Genomic DNA, 27,962 nt, shown 5'->3' with positions numbered 1-27,962 from the left:
GAGATTGAGACTCTGCAATAATTCCCAATTATAATAATGTACCCAATTTCAAAGTTAACATAGTGAACTCGCCAGGGTCATACACATAAAAGGGACCCAGTCCATGGTGAGAAGTGGCAAGAAATACTGGCCACACAAAAGCTCAGGTACTACATATGAAGTTAGGTATTCAATATTCAGTTTTATTGGGAGTCAAATACTCATGCAGTCTGTGAGACATAAATATGAACAATAAAAACAAATCAGCTGTTAATATCATCCTGTGACCAATTTGAGGACCCAGGCACACGAGGGTAGATGGAAGGCCTACCTATGGTATTTTTTATTATAAAAATATTTTAAAATGTAATCTGATGAATTTTCTTTTACAAATAATTATCTTAGAGATGAACTATTATCTGGTGATAGTTTAAGAAAACCCCACAAGACTGCAGGCCCTACTTTTCTGATACCACATGCACAAAAAGTTAACATAGCAGGCATAAGTCAGACTGCTAACTTTAAAAAGAGCTGTTTGCAACGCTGGCCTTTGGCTGGAGTCAAGGAACATGGGGTTTGAGAGAGTTACCACCTTTCCATAATGGGTAGGAGTGGTCACTGCACCTAAACTCTACAATGCAGCTTATTTGGAACACTTGCTCTTCTTCTTAGAGTTGGGAATCTTGATATGTACTAGACACATACCTACATAATCAATCTCAATAAGAACCTGTGCTGCTGGTTGCTAATGAGCTTCCATTGTAGACATTTCACAAGTAGTATCACAATTCAATGCTAGAGGAGTTGAGTCTTATGTAACACCATGCAGAGAGGACTCTGGTAAGCTTGCTTCTGGTTTCCTCTAGACAACTGCCCATGAGCCATTTCCCTTTACAGATTCTGTTTTGTATCTTGTCACTGTAATATTGTTATAAGTACAACTATACTCTCAGTTATTTTAGTAAATCACAGAACCCAGAGGTGGTCTTAGGGACCTCCAATCTACTATCCAAACTGGCACAGCATGAATATAGCATCATGAAAATATATTATTTAGAAAATTAATTATGAAAAGCTTACGTATCTCAACTAGACACTTTGAAGAATGCCTTTTAACCTAATACAGTTAAGTTACACCATGGTGTATAACTATGAATTAGCACCCAAATCAGCTCTTTGTCCAAGCTGGTTCCACACACTAAGAGACTGCTGCTGTCATGTTAAGTTCCCTGATCATGCGCATTTGTTCTTCAAAGAATCTGTTTTTTTAACCTCCACAACTATATATACCCACATTATTTCTGTCACTAGGATTTGCTTGCTTCCTGACTTATGCCTAAAGCAGAATCACACACATTAGTTATGAAGGCAGTTGACCACACTCATCAATCTGTATATCCAGGTGACCAGATACATTTTTTTATTTTGAAATATGACTTCCATATCCCTATTCCTTAATTTTGAACTGTCATATGACAATGTAGAGCAATCTTATTCAGAGTCCTTATAGGTAAGTGATTAATATTAATAATTTTTCAAATTTTTCATCACATAACTGCTTTGGTAAAGTTGGTGTTCAATGAGAAATTTAAAATGCATAAAATTATAAAATGAAAAATTCCAGCAAATACTCATTGCCAGGGAAAATGTCAGAATATTCATTCACAAATGATGTATGTACACACTAAAAATAACCAAATAAACAAACCCAGAAACACAAAGACACTTAGTTTGTTATGAAGGCTACAATAGGATTTCCCTAAGGCATACATCATGCTCTTCTCTTTTTATTGTACATCTATGTCATCATTTTACTGGCTTTGTGTTTTTATATGAATAAATGCACTTCATACAAATTCCTGTGGTTGAACACTTGTTCTTTCCATTTTAAAATGAAGTGACATCATCCATGTAATCTACTAATTTTCAGAGTTTTAATGTTGTAATTTTCTATCCTATGATTTCCAGGTTGAACAGTTGTACCTTATACATACTGCCATATACCACTTTCCAAAAAACATATTCTTATGGCCAACAATAAAGAAGAGTATGTAAAGGTTACTCTTGCTCCAATAATGAATATGTATGATGAAATCACCAAACTCCAACACATTTTCTTGGTAGTTCATGGAGATGGGAAGAAATACTGAGGTTGCCAAACATTTTCCTTCAAATTTGGCAAAGCTTCTACCTGAGAAGTCTGATAAAAGAAATAACTACAGCAATTAGAAGGCAATCATATTAAAGCCTGCACAGAAATGCAGAATCACAAATCATGATCAATTCAAAACTTATTAGGAATTTTTTTTTTTAGATGAAGTCTCGCTCTGTTGCCCAGGCTGGAGTACAGTGGCACAATCTCAGCTCACTGCAACCTCCGCCTCCCAGGCTCAAGCGATTCTCATGCCTCAGCCTCTCAGGTAGCTGGGATTACAGGCACACACCACCACACCAGCTAATTTTTGTATTTTTAGTAGAGACGGGGTTTCGCCATGTTGACCAGGCTGATCTCGAACCCATGGCCTCAAGTGATCCACCTGCCTCAGCCTCCCAAAGTGCTGGGATTACAGGAGTGAGCCACCACACCTGGCCTTTACTAGAAAAATTTTTGTCAATGTAACTACATCTGCCACGTTAGAAATGTTACTGTGGGCTGGGTGTGGTGGCTCATGCCTATAATTCCAGCATTTTGGGAGGCTGAGGTAGGAGGATTGCCTGAGCCTAGAAGTTCAAGACCAGCCAAGCAACATGGTGAGACTGTCTCTATTCCTTAAAAATAATTTTTTAAAAGAAAAAAGTGTTTACTGTGAATCCTGCCTTAAAACTGTTGAAAAAACTTGTACAATATGCAGTGGTCTGTTATTACAAAATCTTTTCACCTCATATTGTGAGAAAAATGACAAATTATTGTTAAATTTATGCTGTATACAATCAAGGGAACACTAGACAGAGTCCCAAATAATAAGAATCCGACTTGAGAACAGAGGATGAGGAGAAGCCAGGAGCCAAGTGGATAAGATAATAATCAAAATAAAGGTCTACATTGCAGTGCTGAGTGTACCCTGCATTTCAACTCATGTTTCCATAAATTATTTCTTGCAAGATTTCTCCTTTTTAATACTATGATTTATTTTTTTCTTCAACTTTTAAGTTCAGGGGTACATGGGCAGGATGTGTAGGTTTGTTACATAGGTAAATGTGAGCCATGGTGGTTTGCTGCACAGATCAATCTATCACCTAGGTATTAAGCACAGCATCCATTAGCTATTCTGCCTGATGCTCTCCCTCCCTCCACCCCTCCAAGAGGCCCCAGTGTGTGTTGTTTCCCACCATGTGTCCATATGTTCTCATCATTCAGCTCCCACTTATAAGTGAGAACATGCAGTGTTTGGTTTTCTGTTCCTGTGTTAGTTTGCTGAGGATAACGGCTTCTAGCTCCATCCATGTCCTGGATGATCTAATTTCTTTTTATGTTTGCATAGTATTCCATGGTCTATATGTATGACATTTTCTTTATCCAGTCTATCATTGATGGGCATTTGGGTTGAGTCCATGTCTTTGTTATTTTGAATAGTGCTGCAGTGAACATACAACTGCATGTATCTTTCTAATAGAATGATTTATAATTTGGAGGTATATATTACAGTAATGGGATTGCTAGGTGAAATGGTATTTCTGCCTCTAAATCTTTGAGGAATTGCCACACTGTCTTCCACAATGATTCAACTAATTTATACTCCCACTAACAATGTAAAAGCATTCCTTTTTCTCCCCAACTTCACCAACAACTGTTGCTTTTTGACTTTTTTTTTTTTTTTGAGACACAGTTTCACTGTTGCCCAGGCTGAAGTGCAGTGGCATGACCTTGACTCACTGCAACCTCTGCCTCCTGGGTTCAACCAATTCTCATGCCTCAGCCTCCCAGGTAGCTGGGATTATAGGCATGCACCACCACATCCAGCTAATTTTTTGTATTTTTAGTAGAGACAGGGGTTCGTTTCGCCATGTTGGCCAGGCTGGTCTCCAACTTCTGACCTCAAGTGATCCACCCACCTCAGCCTCCCAAAGGTTTGGGATTACAGCACTTTGAGCTGCTGCAAATGGCTTCTTTTTTACTTTTTTATAATTGCCATTGTGACTGATGTGAGACAGTATCTCATTGTGGTTTTGATTTGCATTTATCTAATGATAGTGATGTTGAGCTTTTTTTCATGTTTGTCAGCTGCATGTACGTCTTCTTTTGAGAAATGCTTGTTGATGTCTTTTGCCCACTTTTTAATGTTTTTTTTTCTCGTAAATTTGTTTAAGTTCCTTGTAGGCTCTGGATATTAGACCTTTGTCAGATGGACAGATTGCAAAGATTTTCTCCCATTATGTAGGTTGTCTGTTCACCCTGATAATAGTTTCTTTTGGTGTGCAGAAGCTCTTTAGTTTAATTAGATCCCATTTGTCAAATTTTGCTTTTGTTGCAATTGCTTTTGGTGTTTTCATCGTGAAATCTTTGCCTGTCCCTATGTCCTGGATGGTATCACCTAGATTTTCTTCTGGAGTTTTTATAGTTTTGGGTTTCATAAGTTTTTAATCCATCTTAATTTTTGTATAATGTGTAAGGAAGGAAGGGGTCCAGTTTCAATTTTCTGTGCATGGCTAGCCAGTTCTCCCAGCACCGTTTATTATATAGGGAATCATTTCCCCATTGCTTGTTTTTGTCAGGTTTGTTGAATATCAGATGGTTGTAGGTGTGTGGTCTTATTTCTGAGTTCTCTATTCTGTTCCATTTGTCTATGTGTCTGTTTTTGTTCCAGTACTATGCTGTTTTCGTTACTGTAGCCTTGGAGTATAGTTTGAAGTTGGGTTGCATGATGCCTCCAGCTTTGTTCTTTTTTGCTTAGAATTGTCTTGGCTATTTGGGCTATTCTTTGGTTCCAAATGAATTTTAAAATAGGTTTTTTTTTCTCTAATTCTGTGAAGAATGTCAACGGTAGCTTAATGGGAATAGCATTGAATCTATAAATTACTTCGGGCAGTATGGCCATTTCACAATATTGATTCTTCCTATCCATGAGCATGAAATGTTTTTCCATTTGTGTCCTCTCTGATTTCTTTGAGCAGTGATTTGTAGTTCTCCTTGAAGGGGTCCTTCGCTTCCCTTGTTAGCTGTATTCCCAGATAACTTATTCTTTTTGTAGCAATTGTGAATGCGAGTTCATTCATGATTCGGTTCTCTGCTTGCCTGTTGTTGGTTTATAGGAATACTAGCGATTTTGCACATTGATTTTGTATCCTGAGACTTTGCTGAAGTTGCTTATCAGCTTAAAAAGCTTTTGGGCTGAGATGATGGGGTTTTCTAGATATAGGATCATGTCATCTGCAAACAAAGATACTGTGACTTCCTCTCTATTTGAATATGCTTTATTTCTTTCACTTGTCTGACTTGACTGGCCAGAACTTCCAATACTGTGTTGAATAGGAGTGGGGAAAGGGCGGGGGCTGGTCCTTGTCTTGTGCCAGTTTTCAAGGGGAATGATTACAACTTTTACCCACTCAGTAGGATATTGGCTGTGGGTTTGTAATCTATGGCTCTTATTATTTTGAGGTATGTTCCTTCAGTACCTAGTTTACAGACAGCTTTTAGCATGAAGGGATGTTGAATTTTATCAAAGGCCTTTTCTGCATCTATTGAGATAATCATGTGATTTTTGTCTTTGGTTCTCATTATGTGATCACATTTATTGATTTGCATATGTTGAACCAACCTTGCATCCTGGGGATGAAGCCAACTTGATTGTGGTGGATAAGCTTTTTGATGTGCTGCTGGATTCAGTTTACCAGTATTTTGTTGAGGATTTTTGCATTGATAGTCATCAGGGATACTGGCCTGAAGTTTTCTTTTTTTGTTTTATCTCTGCCAGGTTTTGGTATCAGGATGATGCTAGCCTCATAAAAAGAATTAAGGAGGAATCCCTTCTTTTCAATTGTTTGGAATAGTTTCAGTAGAAATGGTACCAGCTCTTTTTTGTACCTCTGGTAGAATTCAGCTGTAAATTTGTCTGGTCCTGGGCTTTTTTTTTTTTTTTGGTAGACTATTACTGCCTCAATTTCAGAAGTCGTTATTGGTCTATTCAGGGATTCAATTTCTTCCAGGTTCAGCCTTAGAAGGGTGTATGTTTCCAGAAATTTATTCTCTTTTTCTAGATTTTCTAGTTTATGTGCAGAGAGGTGTTTATAATATTCTCTGATGGTTGCTTGTATTTCTGTGGGGTCAGTGGTGACATCCCCTTTATCATTTCTGATTGTGTTGGATTCTTCTCTCTTTTCTTATTTATTAGTCTAGTTAGCAGTCTATTAATTTTTTTCAAAAAACCAGCTCCTGGATTTGTTAATTTTTGAAAGATTTTTTGTGTCTCTGTCTCCTTGAGTTCTGCTCTGATCTTATTTCCTGTATTCTGCTAGCTTTGGGGTTTGTTTTTGGTTCTCTATTTTAGTTGTGATGTTGTTAACTTGAGATCTTTCTAGCTTTTTGATGTGGGCATTTAGTGCTATTAATTTCTGTCTTAACACTTCTTTAGCTGCATCCCAGAGATTCTGGTACATTGTGTCTTTATTCTTATTAGTTTCAAATAATTTCTTGATTTATGCCTTAATTTCAGTATTTACCCAGGAGTCATTCACAAGCAGGTTATTCAATTTCCACATAGTTGTGTGGTTCTGAGTTAATTTCATTTTTATTTTAATTTTTTGGGTGAATTTCTTAATCTTGAGTTCAATTTGATTGTGCTATGGTCTGAGAGACTGTTATGATTTCAGTTATTTTGCATTTGCTGAGGAGTGTTTACTTCCGATTATGTGATCAATTTTTAAGTGCCATGTGATGATGAGAAAAATGTATATTCTGTTGTCTTGGAGTGGAGAGTTCTGCAGATATCTATCAGGTCTGCTTAATCCAGAGCTGAGTTAAGGTCCTCAACATCTTTGTTAATTTTTTATCTCAATGAGCTAATATTGTCAATGGAGTGTTAAAGTCTCCCACTATTACTGTGTGGGAGTCTAAGTCTCTTTGTAGGTCTCTAAGAACTTACTTTATGAATCTGGGTCCTCTGCTATTGGGTGCGTATATGTGCTTAGAATAGTTAGCTCTTCTTGTTGAACCCTTTGCCGTTATGTAATGCCTTGCTTTGTCTTTTTTTTTTTTATATCTTTGTTGGTTTAAAGTCTGTTTTGTCAAAAACTAGGATTGTGACTCCTGCTTTTTTCTGATTTCCATTTTCTTGGTAGATTTTCCTCCATCCCTTTATTTTGAGCCTATGTGTGTCTTTGCACGTGTGATGGGTCTCTTAAACATGGCATATCAATCGGTCTTGGCTGTTTATCCAGCTTGCACTTCTCTTTCAATTGGGGCATTTAGCCTATTTAGATTTGATATTAGTATTGTTATGTGTGAATTTGATCCTGCCATCATGATGCTAGCTGGTTATTTTGCAGACTTGTTTATGTGGTTGCTTTATAGTGTCATTGGTCTATGTACTTCAGTGTGTTTTTGTAGTGGCTGGTAATAGTTTTTTTCTTTCCATATTTAGTGCTTCCTTCAGGAACTCTTGCAAGGAAGGCCTGGTGGTGATGAATTCTCTCAGCATTTCCTTGTCTGAAAAGGATCTTATTTCTTTGCACATAAAGCTTACTTTGGCCAGATATTAAATTCTGGCAAAGAATTCTTTAAGAATGCTGAATATTGACCCCCAATATCTTCTGGCTTGTAGGGTTTCCACTGAGATGTCTGCTATTAGTCTGATGGGCTTCCCTTTGTAGGGGACCTGACCTTTCATTCTCTCTGACTGCCCTTTATATTTTTTAATTTTGACCTTGGAGAATCTGATGATTATGTGTCTTGGGGTTGATCTTCTCATGGAGTATCTTACTGGGGTTCTCTGCATTTCCTGAATTTGAATATTAGCCTGTCATGCTAGGTTTGGAAAGTTCTCCTGGATAACATCCTAAAGTATGTTTCCAACTTGTTTCCATTCTCCCCATCTGTTTCAGGTTCTGCAATCAGTCATAGGTTCAGTCTTTTTACATAACTCCATATTTTTTTTCAGAGGTTTTGTTCATTACTCTTCATTCTTTCTCTATTCTTCTCTGCCTGTCTTATTTCAGAAAGATAGTCTTCAAGCTCTGAGTCTCTTTCCTCCTCTTGGTCTATTCTACAATTGATACTTGTGATTGCATTAAGTTCTTGTGTTTTTCAGCTCCATCAAGTCAGTTATGTTCCTCTCTAAACTGGCTATTCTAGTCATCAGCTCCTGTATTGTTTTATCATGATTCTTAGCTTCTTTGCATTGGGTTATGCCATGCTCCTTTAGCTCAGCAAAGTTCATTACCCACTTTCTGAGGCCTACTTCTGTCAATTCAGCCATCTCAGCCTCAGCCCAGTTCTGTACCCTTGCTAGAGAGGTGCTGTAGTCATTTGGAGAAGAGGCACTCTGGCTTTTTGAGTTTTCAGCATTTTTTTGTGTTGACTTTTATCATATCTGTGGGCTTACCTACCTTCAATCTTGAGGTTGCTGACCCTTGAATGGGGTTTTTGTGGGGTCTTTTTGTTGATGTTCTTGTTGTTTTCTGCCTGTTTTTCTTTTAACAGTCAAGCCACTGACTGTTAGCAACTGTAGGGCTGCCACAGTTTGCTGGGGTCTGCTCGAGACCCTAGTTGCCTCCGTTTTTCCTGTACCTGGCGGTGTCACCAGTGAAAGCTGCAAAACAGCAAAGATGGCAGCCTTCTCCTTCCTTTGGAAGCTCTGTCCCAGGGGGATACTGACCAGTTTCTGGCCTGAAGACTCCTGTAGGAGGTGTCTAGAGACTCCTGTTGGGAGGTCTCACTGAGTCAGGAGGAACAGGATCAGGGACCTACTTACAGAAGCAGTCCGGCTGCTTTTGGTACAGCAGGTGTGCTGCACTGGGGAAGGACCCTTCCTCACCCAGATTGCCCAGACTCTCCAAAGCCAGCAGGCTGGAACAGCTTTGTCAACCGAACCATAGAGATAGTGGTCGCCACTCCCCTGGGAGCTCCATCTGAGGTAGAGATTAGATTTCTGTCAGTATAAGCCTGGCTGGAGTGACTGAAGACTCCCCACAGGGAGAACCCACACAGTGGGGAGGAATGGATCAGGGTCCTGCTTAAAGAAGCAGTTTGGGCCAGGTGCAGTGGCTCATGCCTGTAATCCCAGCACTTTGGAAGGCTGAGGCAGGCGGATCACCTGCGGTCAGGAGTTCAAGACCAGCCTGGCCAACACGGTGAAACCCTGTCTCTATGAAAAATACAAAAATTAGCCAGGTGTGGTGGTACCTGCCTGTAATCCCAGCTACTTGGGATGCTGAGGCAGGAGAATTGCTTGAACCCAAGAGGTGGAGGTTGCCATGAGCCAAGAGCATGCCACTGCACTCCAGTCTGAGCAACAGAGTGAGACTCCGTCTCAAAAAAAAAAAAGCAGCAGTCTCGGCATGATCTGGCAAAGCAGGTGTTCTGTGTTGGGCAGGGGGATCCTCTCCTTGTCCAGACAACCTGGTCTCTCCAGAGCCGGCAGGCTGGAATGCTGAGTAGACTGAACCACAGAAATGGTGGCCAGCCTTCCCCAAAGGAGCTCCCTCCTATTTCAGGCTGAAGCCTGTTGCTGTTGCTTGGTTGAAATTCCAAGCCAGTGGGTTTTGTAAGGTGCCATGGAAGTGGGGCCCACAGAATGTTGCTGCCTCGCTCCCTGGATTCAGCCCCCTTCCTAGGGGAATATAAGGATGAATCTGCCACCTTGCCAGGAATTCTGGGGCTAGAGCATGTAAACCTCCTGGGTCTGTGTGTGTGCCTGAGAGGCTGCTCTGCCAAAACTCCACACAGCTCTGTGTATCAAACCCAAGGCCCTGGTGGCATGGGCTCACAAGGAGATCTCCTTACCCGTGGGTTGCAAAGATCCTTGAGTAGCATGGTTTCCTGCACAGGGTCACACAATCACTCACCGCTTCCCTTGGGTGGGGGTGAGGTTTCCTTTGGCTCCATGCCACACCAGGTGGGCCATAACTCCACCCTACTTTTCTTCATTTTCTGTGGGTTGAATTGATTGCCTAGTCAGTCCCAATGAGAGAACCTAGATATTTCAGTTGAAGATGCTGAATTTACCTGTCATTTTCATTCCTCTGTATGAGTACCATGAACCATAGCTGCTTCTAATTGGCCATCTTGGTCTATCCCAGGTTTCCTCTTTTAGATACAATTTTGAAATATGTTTTCTCCTTTTGATCCTTTAATATCACGTCTCTGATATTTCAAAAGATATGAAGCCCAGCCAAAGCTCTTTCTACATCTCTTACATGTACCAAACACACATACAAAGTGCCAATCAGTGTTAAGGTTGTGAAGATTCTGCAGCAAAGATACATGCAGCTTATATTCTAGCCGACATCAATTTTGACATGTCCATCATTAGAGATTTGTAAATGCCTGAACAAACTCCTATTCTTTCTAAGGCCTGTCTCTTGAATAACTATAATTGCCAAACTTCTGAATGAAGCCCCAAATTACAAAGGTTCTGTGCTACAATGGTTCTAAAACCACGTGGGTATGCTGAACTATGGCTGAAACTCTGACTTTAACTTAAATATTTTCCCTCCTGAGACTGTATGAAATGTATCATCAGCATGGATTCTGTAATAAGCTATGAGATATGAACTCAAACTGAAGTGCTTACCACATGTATCAAATTTTTAATGCTTCTCCCATTGTGAACTCTCAGATGAGCTTGTAGTTGAGAAGACTATCACAGATATCACCTTACTAAGGTTTCTCTTGTAAGTGAACACTCCGATGAAGTTGAAGACTTTGAGGCATAACTGAAGCACATGGCAATCTCCCCAAACTTCCGTGGTTTCTCTGCCATATGGACCCTCTGATTCATATCAAGTCAAGTGCCTGTTGTAGTACATCCCACACTCCTCACATGTGTACGGATTATCTCCACTGTGGACTTTTTTCTTGGTCTTTAAGATGTGATCTATGGCCAGGCATGGTGGCTCACACCTGTAATCCCAGCACTTTGGGAGGCCAAGGCGGGCGGATCACGAGGTCAGGAGATCGAGACCATCCTGGCTAACACGGTGAAACCCCGTCTCTACTAAAAATACAAAAAATTAGCTGGGTGCGGTGGCGGGCACCTGTAGTCCCAGCTACTCGGGAGGCTGAGGCAGGAGAATGGCGTGAACCCGGGAGGCGGAGCTTGCAGTGAGCTGAGATAGCGCCACTGCAGTCAGGCCTGGGCAAAAGAGTGAGACTCTGTCTCAAAAAAAAAAAAAAAAAGATATGATCTATGTACAAAGCTCTTCCCGTAGTTCTCATATTTGAATGGTTTTTCTCTGCTATGGAGAATCGACGGGTCAGATGAGTTGAGGCCCAGCCAAAGCCCTTCCCACACTTCTCACATTTATATGGCATTTCTCCCACATAGACTTACTGATGTAAATGAAGCTGTGAATTCTGAGTAGATCTCTTCCCACACTCCAGATTTCAATTGCTTTTCTCCACTGTGGAGTCTCTGATGTTTCAAAAGACATGAAGCCCAGCCAAAGCTCTTTCCACATTCCTTACAATTATAGGGTCGCTCTCCCCTGTGGACCCTCTGGTGCATGTCAAGATTAAATTTACTGTTGTACCCCTTCTCACACTGCTCACATTTGTATAGCTTTTCTCCAGTATGGCATGTCTGATGGGAATGAAGTTGTGAACTCTGAGTAAATCTCTTTCCACACTCTTCACATTTGAAAGGTTTTTCCCCACTGTGGAGTCTCTGATGTTTCAAAAGACAGGAGGCCCAGCCAAAGCTCTTGCCACATTCCTTACAATTATAGGGTCTCTCACCCGTGTGGACCCTCTGGTGAAACTCAAGATCCAACCTCCTTTTATAGTCCTTACCACACTCCTCACAGTTATATGGCTTTTCTCCATTGTGGGATCTCTGATGGGAAGATCGTCGTGAATTTGTATAAAATCCCTTCCCACATTCTTCACATTTGAAGGGTTTTTGTCCACTGTGGACTCGCCGATGGTTCAAAAGACATGAGGACCATCTGAAGGTCTTCCCACATTCTTTACAGTTATATGGTTTCTCTCCTGTGTGGACCATCTGATGCTTACAAAAATCTCGCCTACAAATGAAGCCTTTTCCACATTGCTCACATTTGTATGGCTTCTCTTCTATGTGGACCATGGAATGACTATTAAGTGCTGATCTCTGACGAAAGTTCTTGCCACACGTATCACATCTGAATGGTTTTTCTCCTGTGTGAACCATGGAATGCCTATTAAGTCTTGATCTAACACGGAAGCTCTTACCACATATATCACATTTGAATGGCTTCTCCCCAGTATGGATTCTCTGATGTTCCTGAAGCTGTGAATCGTGAATGAAGGCTTTCCCACATTCCTCACAATTATAAGGTTTCTCTCCTGTGTGCAATTTGCAATGAACATTAAGTGCTGATCTACTATGGAAGCCTTTCCCACATTGCCCACATTTGAATGGTTTCTCTCCAGTATGGACTCTCTGATGAGTTTGCAGATGTGAGCTCTGATTAAATTCCTTACCACACACATCACACGTATAGCATTTTTCTCCCATATGGACTCTCTGATGAATATGAAGGGCTGAGATGTAACAGAAGCTTTTTCCACACTCACCACATGTATGAGATTTCTCTCCTGAGTGTGATTGTTGATGAAGATCAAAGACAGAAACATCACTGAAGGACTGTTTACATTCATTACACTGGTAAGGTTTCTGTTGCACGTGACTTATAGATAGTCCTGCCTCAATCTGGCAGGGGACATCACCTTCTTTGAAGAACTGAGAGCTGTTCCTTATGGAGTTTTGAGACCTGGTTAGGTCACTTGCAATTTGTTCCCATATTTGCTGACAGGACCACTCTTCATGTGGTCCTGCTTCTGGAACAGTCTCCATCTCAATTTGGATCTTGCCTCCTAAAAAGACACAGAATTAATATATGTGGGCAAGTGAAGCCCTATTCAATGTTTTCAAGATTTCACACTTAGGACATGGCATTAAACTTTAATGAATACAGGAAACATTAAGTTCATGTTTTCCGAGTGCACTATGGTCTTTGGTTTTCAAGAGAACAATTTAGAACCACATCACATCTCATATGTAAAATCCTGGTAGAAATAAAAGACTGAATTAAATAATTAATAACATACACACACTTAACCCGTTACTAATTCTGGTAAATTCCCTAGTCTAAAATCTTGTATGATAAATTATGAAACTAATAAAATATGAACATGAATAATGAACCCAAAGGAACTTTAAAGAAGGAAGGCAGTTGCAATAATTTATGAAAGCAGTTTGGCAATTTAGACCAGGGTGATGGAAATAGGCATGGACAGAAGTAAAACAGATGGAAGAGTCATGTACAAGGATGCACAGTTACTTGGTTCTTACCTGAATTCCCTTCTCTTTGGCTTGTTGTCTTCATCATCCAAAACTTTTCCTTCCTTAAGAAGTGGAAAGTATCTTGGTGGAATGGTTGATTCCCTGTGAACACACAGTGACATGCTTAATTCCAACCCATTGTAGGTAATATCTAGGGAAAATTTACTGGAAATTTAGGTTCCCAATGCATACTCAAACTTGGAATACAAAGCCATTCCTGAGGCCTAACATTCTGTTACAGAGGGTGCCTGTCCTCACCTACTGAGAGCAGGTTCCTGAAGTTCTCTAGCATCACATCTCGGTACAGCTTCCTCTGGGCAGGGTCCAGCAGCCCCAGCTCCTCCTCAGTGAAGACCACAGCCACATCCTTGAATGTCACTGCCTCCTAAAATATCCAACATACAAAACCTAAATCTTATGACCAATGATTATTCAAAGAAGGGTGGCACTAAGTAGGCAAAGGGGACAGGTGTGGTAAGTTGTCCTAGATCTTGAGGGATGTAGGTCAACATATAGATTTCCCACTCATTCTGCCTATATCCTGACAATGACACACGCAGATTTTCATGAGCTTCATCAGAAGTGCAATGATATAAAAGAAGTCCTGTACTTTTACTTTGTGCAGTCATTGAGTCTACTTGTAAGTAGCCCTCTAGGACTCTAAATGCTGCCTCCTGGGCTACAGGTATTTAGGTTTTAGTGTGTTGCCAATTGCCCCAGTAACATTTAGAAATTTAGTCCCAACTTTGATAATTTCCGTTGTCTTCCTCTCTTCCATTGTCTTCCTTTCATACTCAAACTGTGGATGTTGTTAACTTTTCTTTAGTATCTGTCAAACTAACCAGTTTATGGTGACCTGTGTGGGACAGCTATGCATTGCATCCTCTATATGCTCAAGGCACAAACTACATACATTAGTTGCATCATTCAATGTCATGATATGGAACCATCATGCCTCAGAGCACATCCCAAAGCTCTGTCCCTTCCTAGATGTGTGGCTTTGGACAAGCTCACCTACATGCATTAGTTTCCTGTCTGTATGATTTTCACCTGGTATCGTTTTTTCAAGGATTAAAGAAGGAAATATACATAGCATTGGGAAAACTGTGTGGCAAAGACTAAGTATTTAATAAATATTATCTATTTTTATTATAACTGTCATTATTGTTATTTATTTCATCTCATTTCATATCTGCAAAGTATTCCAGGGCAAAAATGATCTCTTTTTATTTAAATAATGAATACTTCATATTAAATATTTTTTATTATCAATCCTGTAAAGAAAATAATTTTATATAGACTTTATTCTCCTGATTATTTAAAATAATGTCAAATGAAAATTAGAATGTCAATAAATAAACACATTTAAAATTGTGATTACACAATTTCATACTTTCTTCCAAATTTTTTACCTACTTCCCACTCTTCTGAGTGAACACAAGTACCCTTATTCTCCTTATGATGGTTAAGAGCAGGTTGTAAATATTCCCATGGTTTCGGTAATATGATTAGGAAGAAGAATTCATTGTATTAATATCATTCTCACTTATTTGATTATAAATGAGCAGAATGGCTAACATTCCTGACCTTGGTTGCCTATGTGAATCTGAGCAGATTTCTCATATTTTATGAGTTTAAGAGGAAGATGAGACTAAAACCTACATTCTGCTTCTCTGAGCAAATATAGTAACAGAACACAAGTGACTGGCCAGTCTTCCAGTATCACTGGACATTTGAAATGAAGGTACCTACTACTTTGGTAAAACTGCTTACTCCATAAAGGAATAAGAAGAGACCAATAAATAACATGCACACAAGGTATGAGTGAGGCATGGCAAACACAGAATCTAGCTCTTCCTGTGTGAAAACTCCAACAACAATATTTGTGGGAAGTAGCAGTCAGAGCCTCATGTGCTGTGCCCTGTTGAAATAATCTATCATCTATAAAACAGCCAATGTAATACACGTCAAAAGTATCCTATCTTGTTTTCAGAATTAATTTTGGGGGGAAGGGGTTATATATAGGAAAGCTGTCACAGCAGTGTTGCTTAAAACAGTAAAATTCCTAAACCATCTAAATGTCTATGAGTGTGAAGTAGTTAAAAATAAGAAGGTACATTAATTCATTGGGACTATGATACCAGTATAAAAATGGAATATTATATAATATTATATAAAACGAGCACAATTTAAAATTAGAGGTGTGTCATCAATAAAAATACAGTTATGAATGTACATGATGAAGAATACAAGATAAAAACAGCTAATTTGTGAGCAGAGAAGTAGTGAAGTGAAAGAATTATCCATTCCTACTATTTTCTCTACTACAGAAAAGAAATTATGTAAGAAAACAAGAACTAAAACCAAGCGGAAAGTCAATTCAAAAACAACAAAGGAAGCATCTGGCAAACAAAATGACCTCAAATGCTTGTCGTTCTCCTTGAGTCTTCCCAAGACAGATAAAAATGTGACAATATGAGTAGTAAGATGGAATTTTAACAGCAAGAGAGGCAAGCCCTACTCACTTTGAATGTGGTCATTTTTCCTTCTCCTTCAGGGAATTTGCAGAGTCCTGAATGAAGGAGTTCAAGTGAAGGTGAAATCATGCCTGGAAAGTGCCAGGAAAGGCAGAAAAACAGACAGGAAACGGTAACTAGGAATGCCAACCACCAACACAGACAAGTATTTTCAATTAGCACATGAATGTTCACAGCAGCATTACTCATAACCCCAAACTGCAAACAAGCAAAATGCCCTCCTTCATTTTGTCACAGTCATATGACATTCATGTCATAGTCCCATGAATAGACAAATCATGGCATATCCATACAACAGAATTTTATTTGGAAATTCAAAGGAGTGAAGAACTGGCTCATGCTACAACATGTATGAACCTTGGAAACATTATGCTAAGTTAAAGAAGCCAGTCTAAAAACCCCATGGATTGTAAAATTCAATTTTATAAAATATCCAGAATAAGCAAATGTATATATAGAGAAAGTGGGTTAGTGGTTGCTCCAGATTTGAGGTGAGAATGAGGTTTAACTGTACATAAGCACAAGGAGTCCAACTGGGGGGCAAAAATGATCTAAACTGAATTATGATGACGGTTACACCACTGTTCAAAGTTCCTGAAGATTATTAAATCGTACGCCTGAAATGGGTAAATTCTATGACATGTAAAATACACCTCAATAAAGTTGGAAATAATGGTTAATCTACATGTTATTTAACTGGATTGTGGGTCCATATTGATAGAATATTTATAGTTGAAGAAACTGATTAATAAATCAGGGAGAAGTGGAAGCTAATCTTTACAGGATAATGCCCATTAATAATGTATCTCCCATAAGAAACGTTTTTATTTTCAAAATTTAATTAAAAAGTAACCTTTCAGTGGAAAAATCTGAAAGATATCATCTTGGCCAAGTGAACAAAGTTGAGATCTCCAATGAAGGGAAAAACAGACATCATTTGGCCCCTGTTATGACACCTCAACACTTCTGTGGTATCCACACCAACAATGCATAATCTGAACCTAAACATGAAATACATAAATCCCAAATGACTATCTTTCTATAAAATACTTTGCCTATATACTTCAAGGATGTCAAGAATAAAAAGACAAAGCCTGTTGAATCTTTCTAGATTAAAGAAGACTACAGAAATGTGACACCTAAAAGCAGTACATAAAATTGGACTTTGGACTGGGGGATGGGGGAAAACAGTTACAAGAACTTTAAAAAGCACAACAAATTTAAATATGGGAGTTTGGATAGAAAAGATGATGGTGTCTAGCCATATCTAATAGGTAACAGAATTAACTAATATTAATAGTCTTTTAATTGATATCTAGTATTTAATAGTGATATTACTTAATATTATATCTAATACTACCTAACATCTTATATGAAACTCTATAGCCAGCCCTTCCTAAATGCCTCTTACCAAGACACTCCCTGATCACCTTGGTATGTGGGCTTCCTTGATGCAGAAAGCTACAATACGTTGTTTCCCATTATAAGTTTGTTCCCAGTGGTATTTGGCTGATGGGTGTTAACAAAGCAAAATACAAAATGTAAATAATTGGAAAATTTGGGTAAAGAGCATATGAAGAGTCAGGTGCTGTGGCTTGAGCCTGTAATCCCAGCTACTTGGGAGGCTGAGGCAGGAGGATAGCTTGAGTCTAGGAGTTAAAGGCTGCAGCAAGTTAGGATTGTGCTACTGTACTCCAGCCAGGGCTCTTAAAGCTCCAACATAATCCTTGACTCCATGTCCCACATCCTGGTATAAGAGATAGACTCCCAAGGCCTTGGGCAGCCAAGTGACATGACTGAGCAGTGGTCTCAGGACCACTTCTCAGAGGGCAGTGGTCCCCTTACCACAGATCCATTAGGTAGTGCCCTAGTGGGGACTCTGTGGGGAGCCCTCACATTTCTCCTTGGCACTGCCCTGGTAGAGGTTCTCTGTTGGGGCTCCCCCGCTGTGGCAGGCTTCTGACTGGGATCCCAGGCTTTCTCATACATCCTCTGAAATCTAGGTAGAAGCTGCCAAGCCTCCTTCATGCTTGCATTCTGAGCATCTGCAGCCTTAACACAATGTGGAAACCACCACAACTATCAAGGCTTGAACCCTCTGGAGCTGCAACCCAACCTGTGCCCGGGGCACTCTAAGCTGAGGCTGGAGCCAGAGTGGCCGGATTCAGGGCACAGTGTCTTGAAGCTGCTCAGGGCAGGGGGCCCTGGGCCTGGCCCTTGGAACCATTCTTTTCTCCTAGGCCCCTAGGCCTGTGATGGGAGGGACTTTCCTGAAGACTTCTGAAATGTCTTCCAGGTCTTTTCCCCATTGTCTCAGATATTACCACTTGGCTTTCTGTTAGTCACGCAAATCTCTTTTGCAAGTGGTTGCTCCACAGCCGACATGTATTCCTCTCCTAAAAATGCTTTTTCTTTCTCTACTAAATGGCCATGCTGCAAATTTTCCAAACTTTTATAGTCTGCTTACCTTTTAAATATAAATTCCAACTTTAAGTCATTTTTTTGCTCCCATATATAATTGTAGGCTGTTTGAAGCAGTGAAGCAGCCAGGCCACTTCTTGAATGCTTTGCTGCTCAGAAATTTCTTTTGCCAGGTACCCTAAGTTATCACTCTTAAGTTCAAGCTTCCAGAAATCCCTAGGGCATGAACACAAAACAGCAAAGTTCTTTGCTAGGACATAACATGGGTGACCTTTACTCCAGTTCCCAATAACTTCCTCATTTCCATCTGAGATCTCATCAGCCTGGACTTCATTGTCCATATTCCTACCAGCATTTTGGTCACAGCTATTTAATCAGTCTGTAAGAAGTTCCCATGGCTCAGTGAAAAAGTTAAAAAAAAAAACAGTTCCAAGTTTTCCCTCATCTTCTTATCTTCTTCTGAGCCCTCCAAACTTTTTCCAACGTCTGCCCATTAGCCAGTTCCAGAGCCACTTTCACATTTTCAGGCATCTTTATAGCAATGCATTGCACCTCAGTACCAATTTTCTGTATTAGTTCATTTCTGTGTCACTGTAACAAAATACCTGAGGCTGGGTAATTTATAAAGAAAAGAGGTTTCACTGGCTTACATTTATTCAGACTGTAAAGGAAGTGTGGTGCTGGCATGTGCTCAGCTTCTGGTGAGGCCTCAGGGAGCTTTCACTCATGGGAGAAGGTGAAGTAGGAGCAGGCATGTCACAAAGTGAGAGCAGGAACAAGAGAGAGAAATTGGAGGACCCAAACTCTTTTAAACAACCAGATCTCACATGAACTAACTGAGCAGGAACTCACTAATCACCAAGGGGATAGCACTAAGCCATTTATGACGGACCCATCCCCAGGATCCAACACCTCCCACTAGGCCCCACCTCCAACACTGGAGATATGGAGGGACCAAACATCCAAACTATATCAAATGTAATTAAAAGGACTGGGTTGGACTCTGATGTTTGACCAAGTTTGAATTTTAGTGAATCTAAGCTTTAGCCACTTGCCTCAAAGCTGTCCCTAAGGGAAAAAATACACCAGGACAACAGTAAGTACCTCTAAGACCTGTGGTTACCAAAAGGCAATCAGTGTGTGGGAAGGGTAAAACCAAGAAACTGAAACTACAGTGTACAGTGTGAAGGAATTGTTTATTTTGTAGCTTCTTAAGGAACCTTTACTCAACTGGATTGTGAGAGAAACTAAGTAGCAGCATCTTTGGTTTTAAATGTTGCATTGAAGAGCATATTTGGGTTTATGCAGGACCCACGGTTCACTATGAAACAATTACAGATGGTGATACATGATGCAACAATTACAGACGGTAAACACCTGATGCAGACACACAGGAGATGTGGAAAAAAAAACAACAACAACCAAAACCCCAATAGTCTTATCTATTTTGGGCTTCTACAAGTTGTTAGGCCCGAAGGAAACTGAGTCACTGAGCTTGACCTCTTAACTTCCTTCTTTGTTTTCTTGTTCCTGGCTCAGACCAGATAGCATCTAAGATAAAAGATTCTTTGTCTGAGATAAAAGACCCCTTTGACTATTACATCCCTAATGCAGAATGTTAAATACGTTCTTCCCAATAAAAGGAAACACTGCTATTGAATTGCTGTAACTATGCATTAATCTTGTATAGAAAATGCTGACATCCTGTTAAGCCTCCTAGACCCTGCCTACATAATGACTCTCAAACCTTTCCACTTCAGAGCACTTATCCAATCTTTTGAAGTCCGTGTCCTCCCAGGTGGACATCTTCAAATTTTGTGTTTGAATAAACTCAATATTTAACCATATTGCCTGAATCTCACTATCAATGTTAACAGATTGTTCCCAAGGGAACAGCCAGCCTGATCAACTGGATAAAAGACACGGTAAAGTCTGCTTGCCCTGAAAAAGGGGACTGCTCAACTCACCCTATAAATGCTCGGTGGGATACCCCAGATGATGCAGCTGATATACCGCATGCAAGCCACGTGGGACTGAATTTATGATGACTGGGATATTTATCTGCTGAATATGCTTCTTACCCAGGTCATGGTAAATGCTGTGGCTAAGGGGGCCCCTTTCGCATGGATACCCCACGTGACTTTTCTAAAAAGAAAACTCAAAATGGAGATGGTTATGTCAGAAGTTTCTAAAAAGAGGCATGTGGAGTTGGACCTCAGTTATGTACACATCCAGATGGATTTTAACCTGTTTAACTGGGCCAAATTGTAAAACCAGCTGCATTTGATTGGAATTGTTTATACATGGCCTGATCGCGAAACTCCTGGGGAAACAGCTATGCTGAACTAGATCGATCATCAACCAAAGACATCCTAAGTTGCTAACCAACTGACATCAATCATGGACTGTACTAATACCTTCCAGATATGTAAACTTACAGTAAACATTTATAAGCCCCTGCCCAACCTTGCCTGGATAGAACAGGAAATGATTTAGCTGACTGCTAGATCTGTACTTCTTGATTGCAATTCACAAGACCCCACTTAAAACATCTTTTCTTTTGTTTGTGGCTCAGTATTGATTTTATTTATTAGTTGACACCTTAACTCTTGCAAAACTGAACAACAGTCCTAGAAGCCTTATCAGATTTGCTGTCTCAGCTTCCCTTTAAAGATATTAAAGATGTTAATAAAAACATTAGGTTAATTAGCAAGAGGAAAAAGACAGAGGGCAGAGTCAAAAGACTCATCCCAGAAAGCTAGAAATTTTTTAAAGGTCATTTAAAAAACAATGATAAAGGTGAAACTAAGAAGAAAGAGAGAGAGTCATGGGACTCATTCCAACAGGGTGAAAATCTTTAGATCATTATGTTAAATTAAGTTTAGCCTAAAGCTGCTTTCTTACATACTTTAAGTTAGGTATAAAGGTTTCTCCAGGCGGGTTGTGGTGGCTCATGCCTGTAATACCAGCACTTTGAGAGGCCAAGGTGGGTGGATCACCTGAGGTCAGGAGTTCAAGACCAGCCTGGCCAACATGGTAAAACCCCGTCTCTACTAAAAATTAGCCAGGCGTGGTGGTGTGTGCCTGTAATCCCAGCTACTTGGAAGGCTGAGGCAGGAGAATCACTTGAACCCAGGAGGCAGAGGTTGCAGTGAGCCAAGATTGCTCCACTACGCTCCAGCCTGGGCGACAGAGCAGGACTCCATCTCAAAAAAAATAAAAAATAAAAATAAAAATAAGAAAAGGTTTATCCATATATAGTGAACTGTAACCTAACTGGAAGTATAAACAGACTGTAACCTACTCTTGTGCCGGTCACTGAGTTTTGACCAATCAAAGGGAGCCAACTGTTCAAACAGGGATCAAATAAGGCAAAAGCTGAGCTGTAACCAAACTGGCTGTTTCTGTTCCTCACTTCCACTTTTTGAATGTCACGTTCCTTTTTCTGTTTACAAATCTTCTTCAACCACATGGTAGCAGTGAAGCTTCTCTGAATCTATTCTAGCTCAGGGGCTGCCTGATTTGCAAATTGTTTTTTGCTCAATTAAATTGTTTGACTTATTTAAGATTTTTTACTTTTAACAGTTTTATTAAGAAATGGAAAAAATAAAATGGAAATTGATGAGGCTAAAACAAAGGTCTGAACACAATAATATTGAAAGTTTGGTGGACCAAAGGGATCCTCTGCTGATCCCCCAATATTAAAGGGTTTCAAATAAGTTTGTTGTATTTACTCCAGTTTGGAGAAATTTTAAAAGGCTGAAGGTAAAGATTATGATGAGAAACCCCACTTGGAATTGCTTGGGGGCAGTAGTCAAGTAGATTAGTCAAGATAAAGATTGACAAAAGAGCCAGGGTCCTTTGGCTCAATCCCCTCCTGCTGACTCTCAGTGTTTCGCATAAGAGAGGATAAAATGGCTGGGGGGAGTGTTGGGGTGGGCAAGTGGTGGAAAAGTTCCTGGGACCAGAACATAAAATTGTAAGGGTTGATAGGATTACGAAAGTTGGACTATTTAAACAGACTTTATATTAAGAAGTTGTATCTTCTTTACCTAAATGTTTTATGGGAATGGACATTGTATCTGACTAGGGAACGTTTCTCCTGACTAGTATTATAAAACAGAAGGCATATAAATCTACCCTTCAAGCAATATTAGTTGGACATGCTAAATGGGAACCAGTAAGATTGCCTGAGTCCGCACAGTGTAGAATAGAATCTGCAGTGCTGGTATGGACAAATTCTGTTTTGATAGCTCCATGTGGAATGTAGGCTGGGGCTTATGACAGAAGCCTGTGAGTGCCTTCTAGTGACAATTACTGAGATTTTGGACTAGAGAATTTTGACTTGAAGAGTATTTACTACCCTGCTATGGGGCATTAACTGAGGCTAGCCCTATGACTGAAAGACATTAAAAATCTTGACACCTGAAATACCTATGCTCTCTTAGGTAATGTTAGGAAAACATTCTAATGGGGATGGCAGTGCCCAGAAGAGTTCCATAATAAAATGGAAATAGTTTATACAGAGTCATGCTACCTGGAGACTGACTCTGGAACTGTGTGAGAAGCTATAAACAACTCTCAACTGACCAGCAAAGAGCTGTTCATTTTGTGAATGGCAGTTCCAAAGTGAATGAACATCTGATTTGGAAGGATGCCACCCTGATCAAAGAAGGTAAAAACAAATCAGCTCAATGCACTGAATTACACGCTGTTTTCCTAGCAGTGATGAAAAACTGAACGGTGGTAGAAACCCACTTTGGGATCTTTACTGACTCATGGGCAGTGGCAAATGGCCTGGCCATATACTCAGGCAGGAGAGCAGTGGAGATCTGGTCTATTAAAGGGATGCCCATGTGAGGCATGAACTTACAGAAATTTGAAGTAGGGGGTGTGCATTAAAATAGGACCTGTTGATGCTCATCGGCAGAGCCCCCTTCAGGTTTTGAATCAACAAGCAGATATCCCCATGTGCTCCCTTGCAGTGGCTGCCTGGGTCCGTGAAATTAGTGGATATGGGAGTAGTGCAGCAGTGCAAAGATGGGCTAAATCGAGACATGTTCTTGCACCCTCTGAGGCACAAAATGCAGATGAAAACTGTTCTGTTTGTCAGCAAAAATGACACAGTGAAGATGGCTGTGAAACAGATTCCCTGGTGGGAAGGACCTGAGTGTAGCTGGCAAGTGAGACTGATGCTGGTAGCCCTGGGAGGCTACAGATGGGTCTTGACAGCAGTAGACACTGATTCTTGACTGGGTTTTGCTTATATGGTGGAAGATCCAAATGTTCAGAGTGCTATTAAAAAAAAGAAGAAAGAAGACCAAGAAACACACTAGATATATAGCCCACAATGTCCAGCAATGAACAGAGAGCGATCCTCCTCAGAGTAATAGTTTGATAGGGAAGTGGAACAGGCAATTAAAACATTGATTGTCTAAAACAAAGAGATAAAAGCATCAGGGCTGGCTTACACACCTTCGCAACTGTGTGCTCATACTCAATGTCAGTGGGATAGCAATTTCTCTATTTTTCTGGTTGATCTGGCGAAGACCTGGTGGGAAAGGAGGCTGGGATGACTATGCAATTCTTGCCAAGGGAGGAGAACACCAGTATAATGATTATACTTTTTTTTTCCTTCTTCCCCATATTACCTCAATTTTTTTCCCCATACCTGATGTAGTGGTCACAGGATCAGGGCTACAACTACAAGTGTTGGAAGCAGGGATGATTCCTAAGCAAGAAACCATAACTAAATTTCTAAAACTTATGTCAGAATTCCTGAGGGCCCGATGGGGATGGGTTGTGCCTTCACCCCATCTGGCAAAATTGGGCTAACAGTGAATATAGCTGTATTTCCTGATGGTAAAAACAGTCCACTATTCTGCACCTAAGTAACCTTACCCTATCTGAATGGAGGTGAACTGAGGGGGAAGCATTTGCTAGACCAGTATTGCTGTCTGCAGTCTAGACCGGCACAATGGTGACTCTAATGTCCCTTCCAAAGGTGAAAAAGTTTGTGTATTAATGGAAAGAAGGAGAAATGGTAGCTGAGGGTAAAGGAATGAATAAATGAGTTATGAATTGAGAGAACTCCAGTAGTATATTAATATCTTAAGATGACACTGTCTCTTAGCTCAATTATACCAGATGCCTGAAATGGTGAAGCTATATGTTTTGCTAAGACCACTCCTACTTTTAGAACCTTATATCAAATGGAAGCCGGCAAACCTGAGTGGCTTCACCCACTGGACTGGACTTATTAATGTGACTAAATGGGATTCTGATAATGTGGTGGTATCTTTTGAGTTGCATATCCTTTTTTTCTTTTTTTTTTTTTGAGACGGAGTCTCACTCTGTCTCGCCCAGGCTGGAGTACAGTGGGGCAATCTTTGCTCACTGCAGCCTTTGCCTCCCAGGTTCAGGTGTTTCTCCTGTCTCAGCCTCCCGAGTAGCTGGGACTACAGGCATGTGCCACCATACCTGGCTAATTTTCTATTTTTTGTAGAGATGGGGTTTCCCCATGTTGGCCAGGCTGGTCTCAAACTCCTGACCTCAGGTGATCCACCCACCTCAGCCTCCCAAAAGTGCTGGGATTACAGGTGTGAGCCACCATGCCTGGCTGAGTTGTATATCCTTTTTATGTAAGAGGATCTGGGTTCAAAGATGGGTATGTACGGTGATAACCTAAATGCATATTTGGTCACTAACATGTCTCCTGGCATACAACTAAAATCCTTAGAATCTGCAAATTGATCTTTTGTATACTCATGAATTGAGTGATGGCTGGCAACCCCTAGGTAGTTTCAGGATGTGGCTGGTCACCTGAAAGACCAACGCATGGTTAGAGAGTAAAGGCATGGGACTTCCAGCCCTACTCCCCAACCTCTGGGAAGGGAGAAGGGCTAAAGGTTAAGCTGATCACCAGTGGCCAATGGTTTAATCAATCGTGTCTATGCAATGAAGTTTCCATAAAAAACCAAGAGGACTGGATTCTGAGAACTTCTGGATTGCTGAATGCATGGAGGTTCCTGGAGAGTGGCATACCCAGGAAGGTATGGAAGCTCTGCATCCCTTCCCACATGCCTTGCCCTATGCATCTCTTCGCCTGTAGCTTTTGTAATATCCTTTGTAATAAGGCAATAAACATTAAAAAAAAAAAAAGCTTAATGGCTGGGCACAGTGGCTCACACCTGTAATCCCAGCACTTTGGGAGGCTGAGGTGGGCAGATCACCTGAGGTCAGGAGTTCCAGACTAGCCTGGTCAACACGGTGAAAACTCGTCTTTACTAAAAGATGGGGTGGTGTGTGCCTATAATCCCAGCTACTTGGGAGGCTAAGGGAGGAAAATCGCTTGAACCCGGGAAGTGGAGGTTGCAGTGAGCCGAGGTCATGCCACTGCACTCCATCCTGGGCGACGAGAGTGAGACTCTGTCTCAAAAAATTTTTAAATGAATTAAATAAATAAATAAAAATAAGCTTAATGGTTACTATCTTTATATCCTGCATTCAGAGGTAATTAAGCTTTTTTTCTTGTCGTATTTCTGCAGTTTCTGAATGCTCCATAATGATATGGTTCTATAAGAATACAAAATATGTGTAATAAGTGAAAAAAAATAGTTGATAAAGTTTTAAAAGACTCCTAGAGAGGTCCAAGCCCATGAGCCTTGCTCTCAAGGTCCCTCCAATCAAGTCCTAACTTGCTTTCCCCACCTGATTCCAGCTAGTTCCTCTGCCTCAGTGAGAATGTATCCCAGAAATTATCAGCTTGGGCTCTGACCTGGACTGCAAAGGTTCCAACCCCAGCTCCACTTCTTATTACTTGGGCAACTAGGGGCAAATAACTCCTGCTCCCTTTGTCTCACTCTCATCTTTAATAGACGAAATGGCAGTACCTCTCCACAGAGCTACCATGTGGTGTGCATGAATTTCTTTGTATAAAGCCCTTAGAATTGAAGATAGCAATTAAGACTTTCTTATCAATGCCCATGCCCGATTACAGCATCCTACAATAGATGTGAACGTTACTGTAAAAGAAAAATGACAAGTCACACTCGCGTGGAGCTTTGTTGTCAGTAGTCAAGGAGTCACTCCGTCTACCTCCAAGCAATCCTTTTAGAGAAGTCAGGATGCGGAAACAATGCTACGAAATACCATGGTTGTGTCACCACTGTTGACAAAACGGTCAAGACCCTCCCCTTCTTCTGTGGAAATTGGAGATACCCCTCCTTTTCCTAAATAAGAGGTCAAAGAGTGTCCAGAATTTTCCAGCGTTCTGCAGGGATCAAAGAGAAGAGCCAGCTGGAGCTCTGACACCAGCCCAGGGACCTGACCATTTCTCAGGAAATTAACAAGAGATCGCCATCCACTATAACAAAAACTGTTTTAAGACTCTTTTATATTACCTCTTTCAATTCCCAAGACAATTCTATTAGGAAGGTCTTAATATCCCCCATTTAAAGAAAAGCAAAAAGAGTCCCAGGGAGATTAAGTAACACCCCAACGTTGTACCGGGGGAATCGGCCCCGCGCCCGTAGTGGAGGGAGGCGGATTGGGCGAGCTGAGAGTCCCAGAAACCCCCAAATAGGGAGAAACGTGACAGGACCGGGTCCCTCGGGACACTAGGACAGCCCTAAACGCAAGAAGGCTCTGCCGCGGGGATCGCAAACCGCCGCCCTCACCCTTCCAAACCTTTGCTTTCCGACGGTGCTTCCTTTCCTCTAAATCTATCGCTAGCTCGTTGAGGGTTCCGAGAGTAGGTCCAGGAAATTCGGAAGGGCCTGCGAGACGCAGAACAGCTCAAACTATCACAGAATAAAGGGTAACTCCGCAGCCGCAGCTCCCGCGACTCCACAGAGCGTCTGGACTACATTTCCCAGAATTCCCCGGATCCGCCTGCCTGACCGGAAGTGCCCGCAACTCCACCGACCGTTGGGACACTTCCCAGAATGCCCAAGGAGTAAACGTTCACAGTTTTACCCTCCAGGGGGAAGTGTCGCAACTACACATAGCTTCTTGACCACACTTCTTCCAAGTCCCCGGAGAAGGGAATCCCCCATCCGAAACGCCTATGTGGTAATATGGACTCCTGCACTGAGTGTCGTCCTTAACTTTCTCTTGAGTCTTCAAGCAAAAATATTACATAAACAATGATTTCCTGATTGAAATATCCCCAATTATTACAGAAGTATTACTGGAGAGTGAACAAAGGTGGAGATAAAATCTTCAAGGAACTGACAAGAAATTACTGCTTGAGGATCAGTAGAGAACTGAAAAGAGGAAAATGTTTAGTATAACCTGATGATGTGAGGCTAAAACTGATAGTATGCCGATGTAATTTTAATTTACATTTCCTGTATTGTAAATGAAATAGAACATAACATATTTTCATATTTTCAAAGGCCATGATTATTATTATTATTATTATTATTATTATTATTATCGGTAAATTGTTCAAACCTTTTGCCTACTGTACTAATGGCTTTTTGGCCTTTTCCCTCACTATTCAAATATTTTTTATACATTTGTAAAATAATTCTTTTTTCTTGAA

General features: G+C 40.7%; 2 protein-coding genes across 10 annotated transcripts in view; both read right to left on the bottom strand.

Annotated features, from left to right (window-relative positions):
• Window positions 1-10,007, bottom strand: part of ZNF155 (zinc finger protein 155) — a 29,487-nt gene extending 19,480 nt beyond the window's left edge. The window contains exon 1 of one of the 2 annotated variants that reach the window (XM_055369649.1): window positions 9,917-10,007. In XM_055369649.1, coding sequence (XP_055225624.1) covers window positions 9,917-9,946 — 30 coding nt within the window. In that variant the 5' untranslated portion in view covers window positions 9,947-10,007. The remainder of the gene's footprint in view (window positions 1-9,916) is intronic. The other variant, XM_055369651.1, reaches the window with a different exon arrangement.
• On the bottom strand, window positions 157-27,304 carry ZNF221 (zinc finger protein 221). Of its 8 annotated transcripts, none has more exons than XR_010131984.1 (7): window positions 27,104-27,266; window positions 23,891-23,966; window positions 15,983-16,065; window positions 13,716-13,842; window positions 13,467-13,559; window positions 10,707-12,988; window positions 157-10,063 (listed from the first exon to the last, which is right to left on the bottom strand). XR_010131984.1 is itself a non-coding variant. In XM_055369647.2 (7 exons), exons 4-7 carry the CDS (start codon window positions 16,061-16,063, stop codon window positions 11,436-11,438), a joined length of 1,854 nt encoding a protein of 617 aa, XP_055225622.1. In that variant the 5' UTR covers window positions 16,064-16,065; window positions 18,462-18,631; window positions 23,891-23,966; window positions 27,104-27,289; the 3' UTR covers window positions 10,700-11,435. The 8 variants fall into 8 exon arrangements, 7 of the variants coding, with proteins under 7 accessions (XP_055225622.1, XP_055225620.1, XP_055225621.1 ...); XM_055369647.2 differs by lacking the exon at window positions 157-10,063 and adding an exon at window positions 18,462-18,631 and having other exon boundaries at window positions 10,700-12,988; window positions 27,104-27,289; XM_055369645.2 differs by lacking the exon at window positions 157-10,063 and adding an exon at window positions 18,462-18,631 and having other exon boundaries at window positions 10,700-12,988; window positions 27,094-27,275.
• Window positions 27,305-27,962: the final 658 nt, after the last annotated feature.

This window comes from Gorilla gorilla, chromosome 20 (assembly GCF_029281585.2).
Source record: "Gorilla gorilla gorilla isolate KB3781 chromosome 20, NHGRI_mGorGor1-v2.1_pri, whole genome shotgun sequence".
Taxonomy (NCBI): Eukaryota; Metazoa; Chordata; class Mammalia; order Primates; family Hominidae; genus Gorilla; species Gorilla gorilla.
The sequence above is the reverse complement of the archived record's forward strand: the minus strand, read 5'-3'. Positions and strand labels throughout refer to the sequence as shown.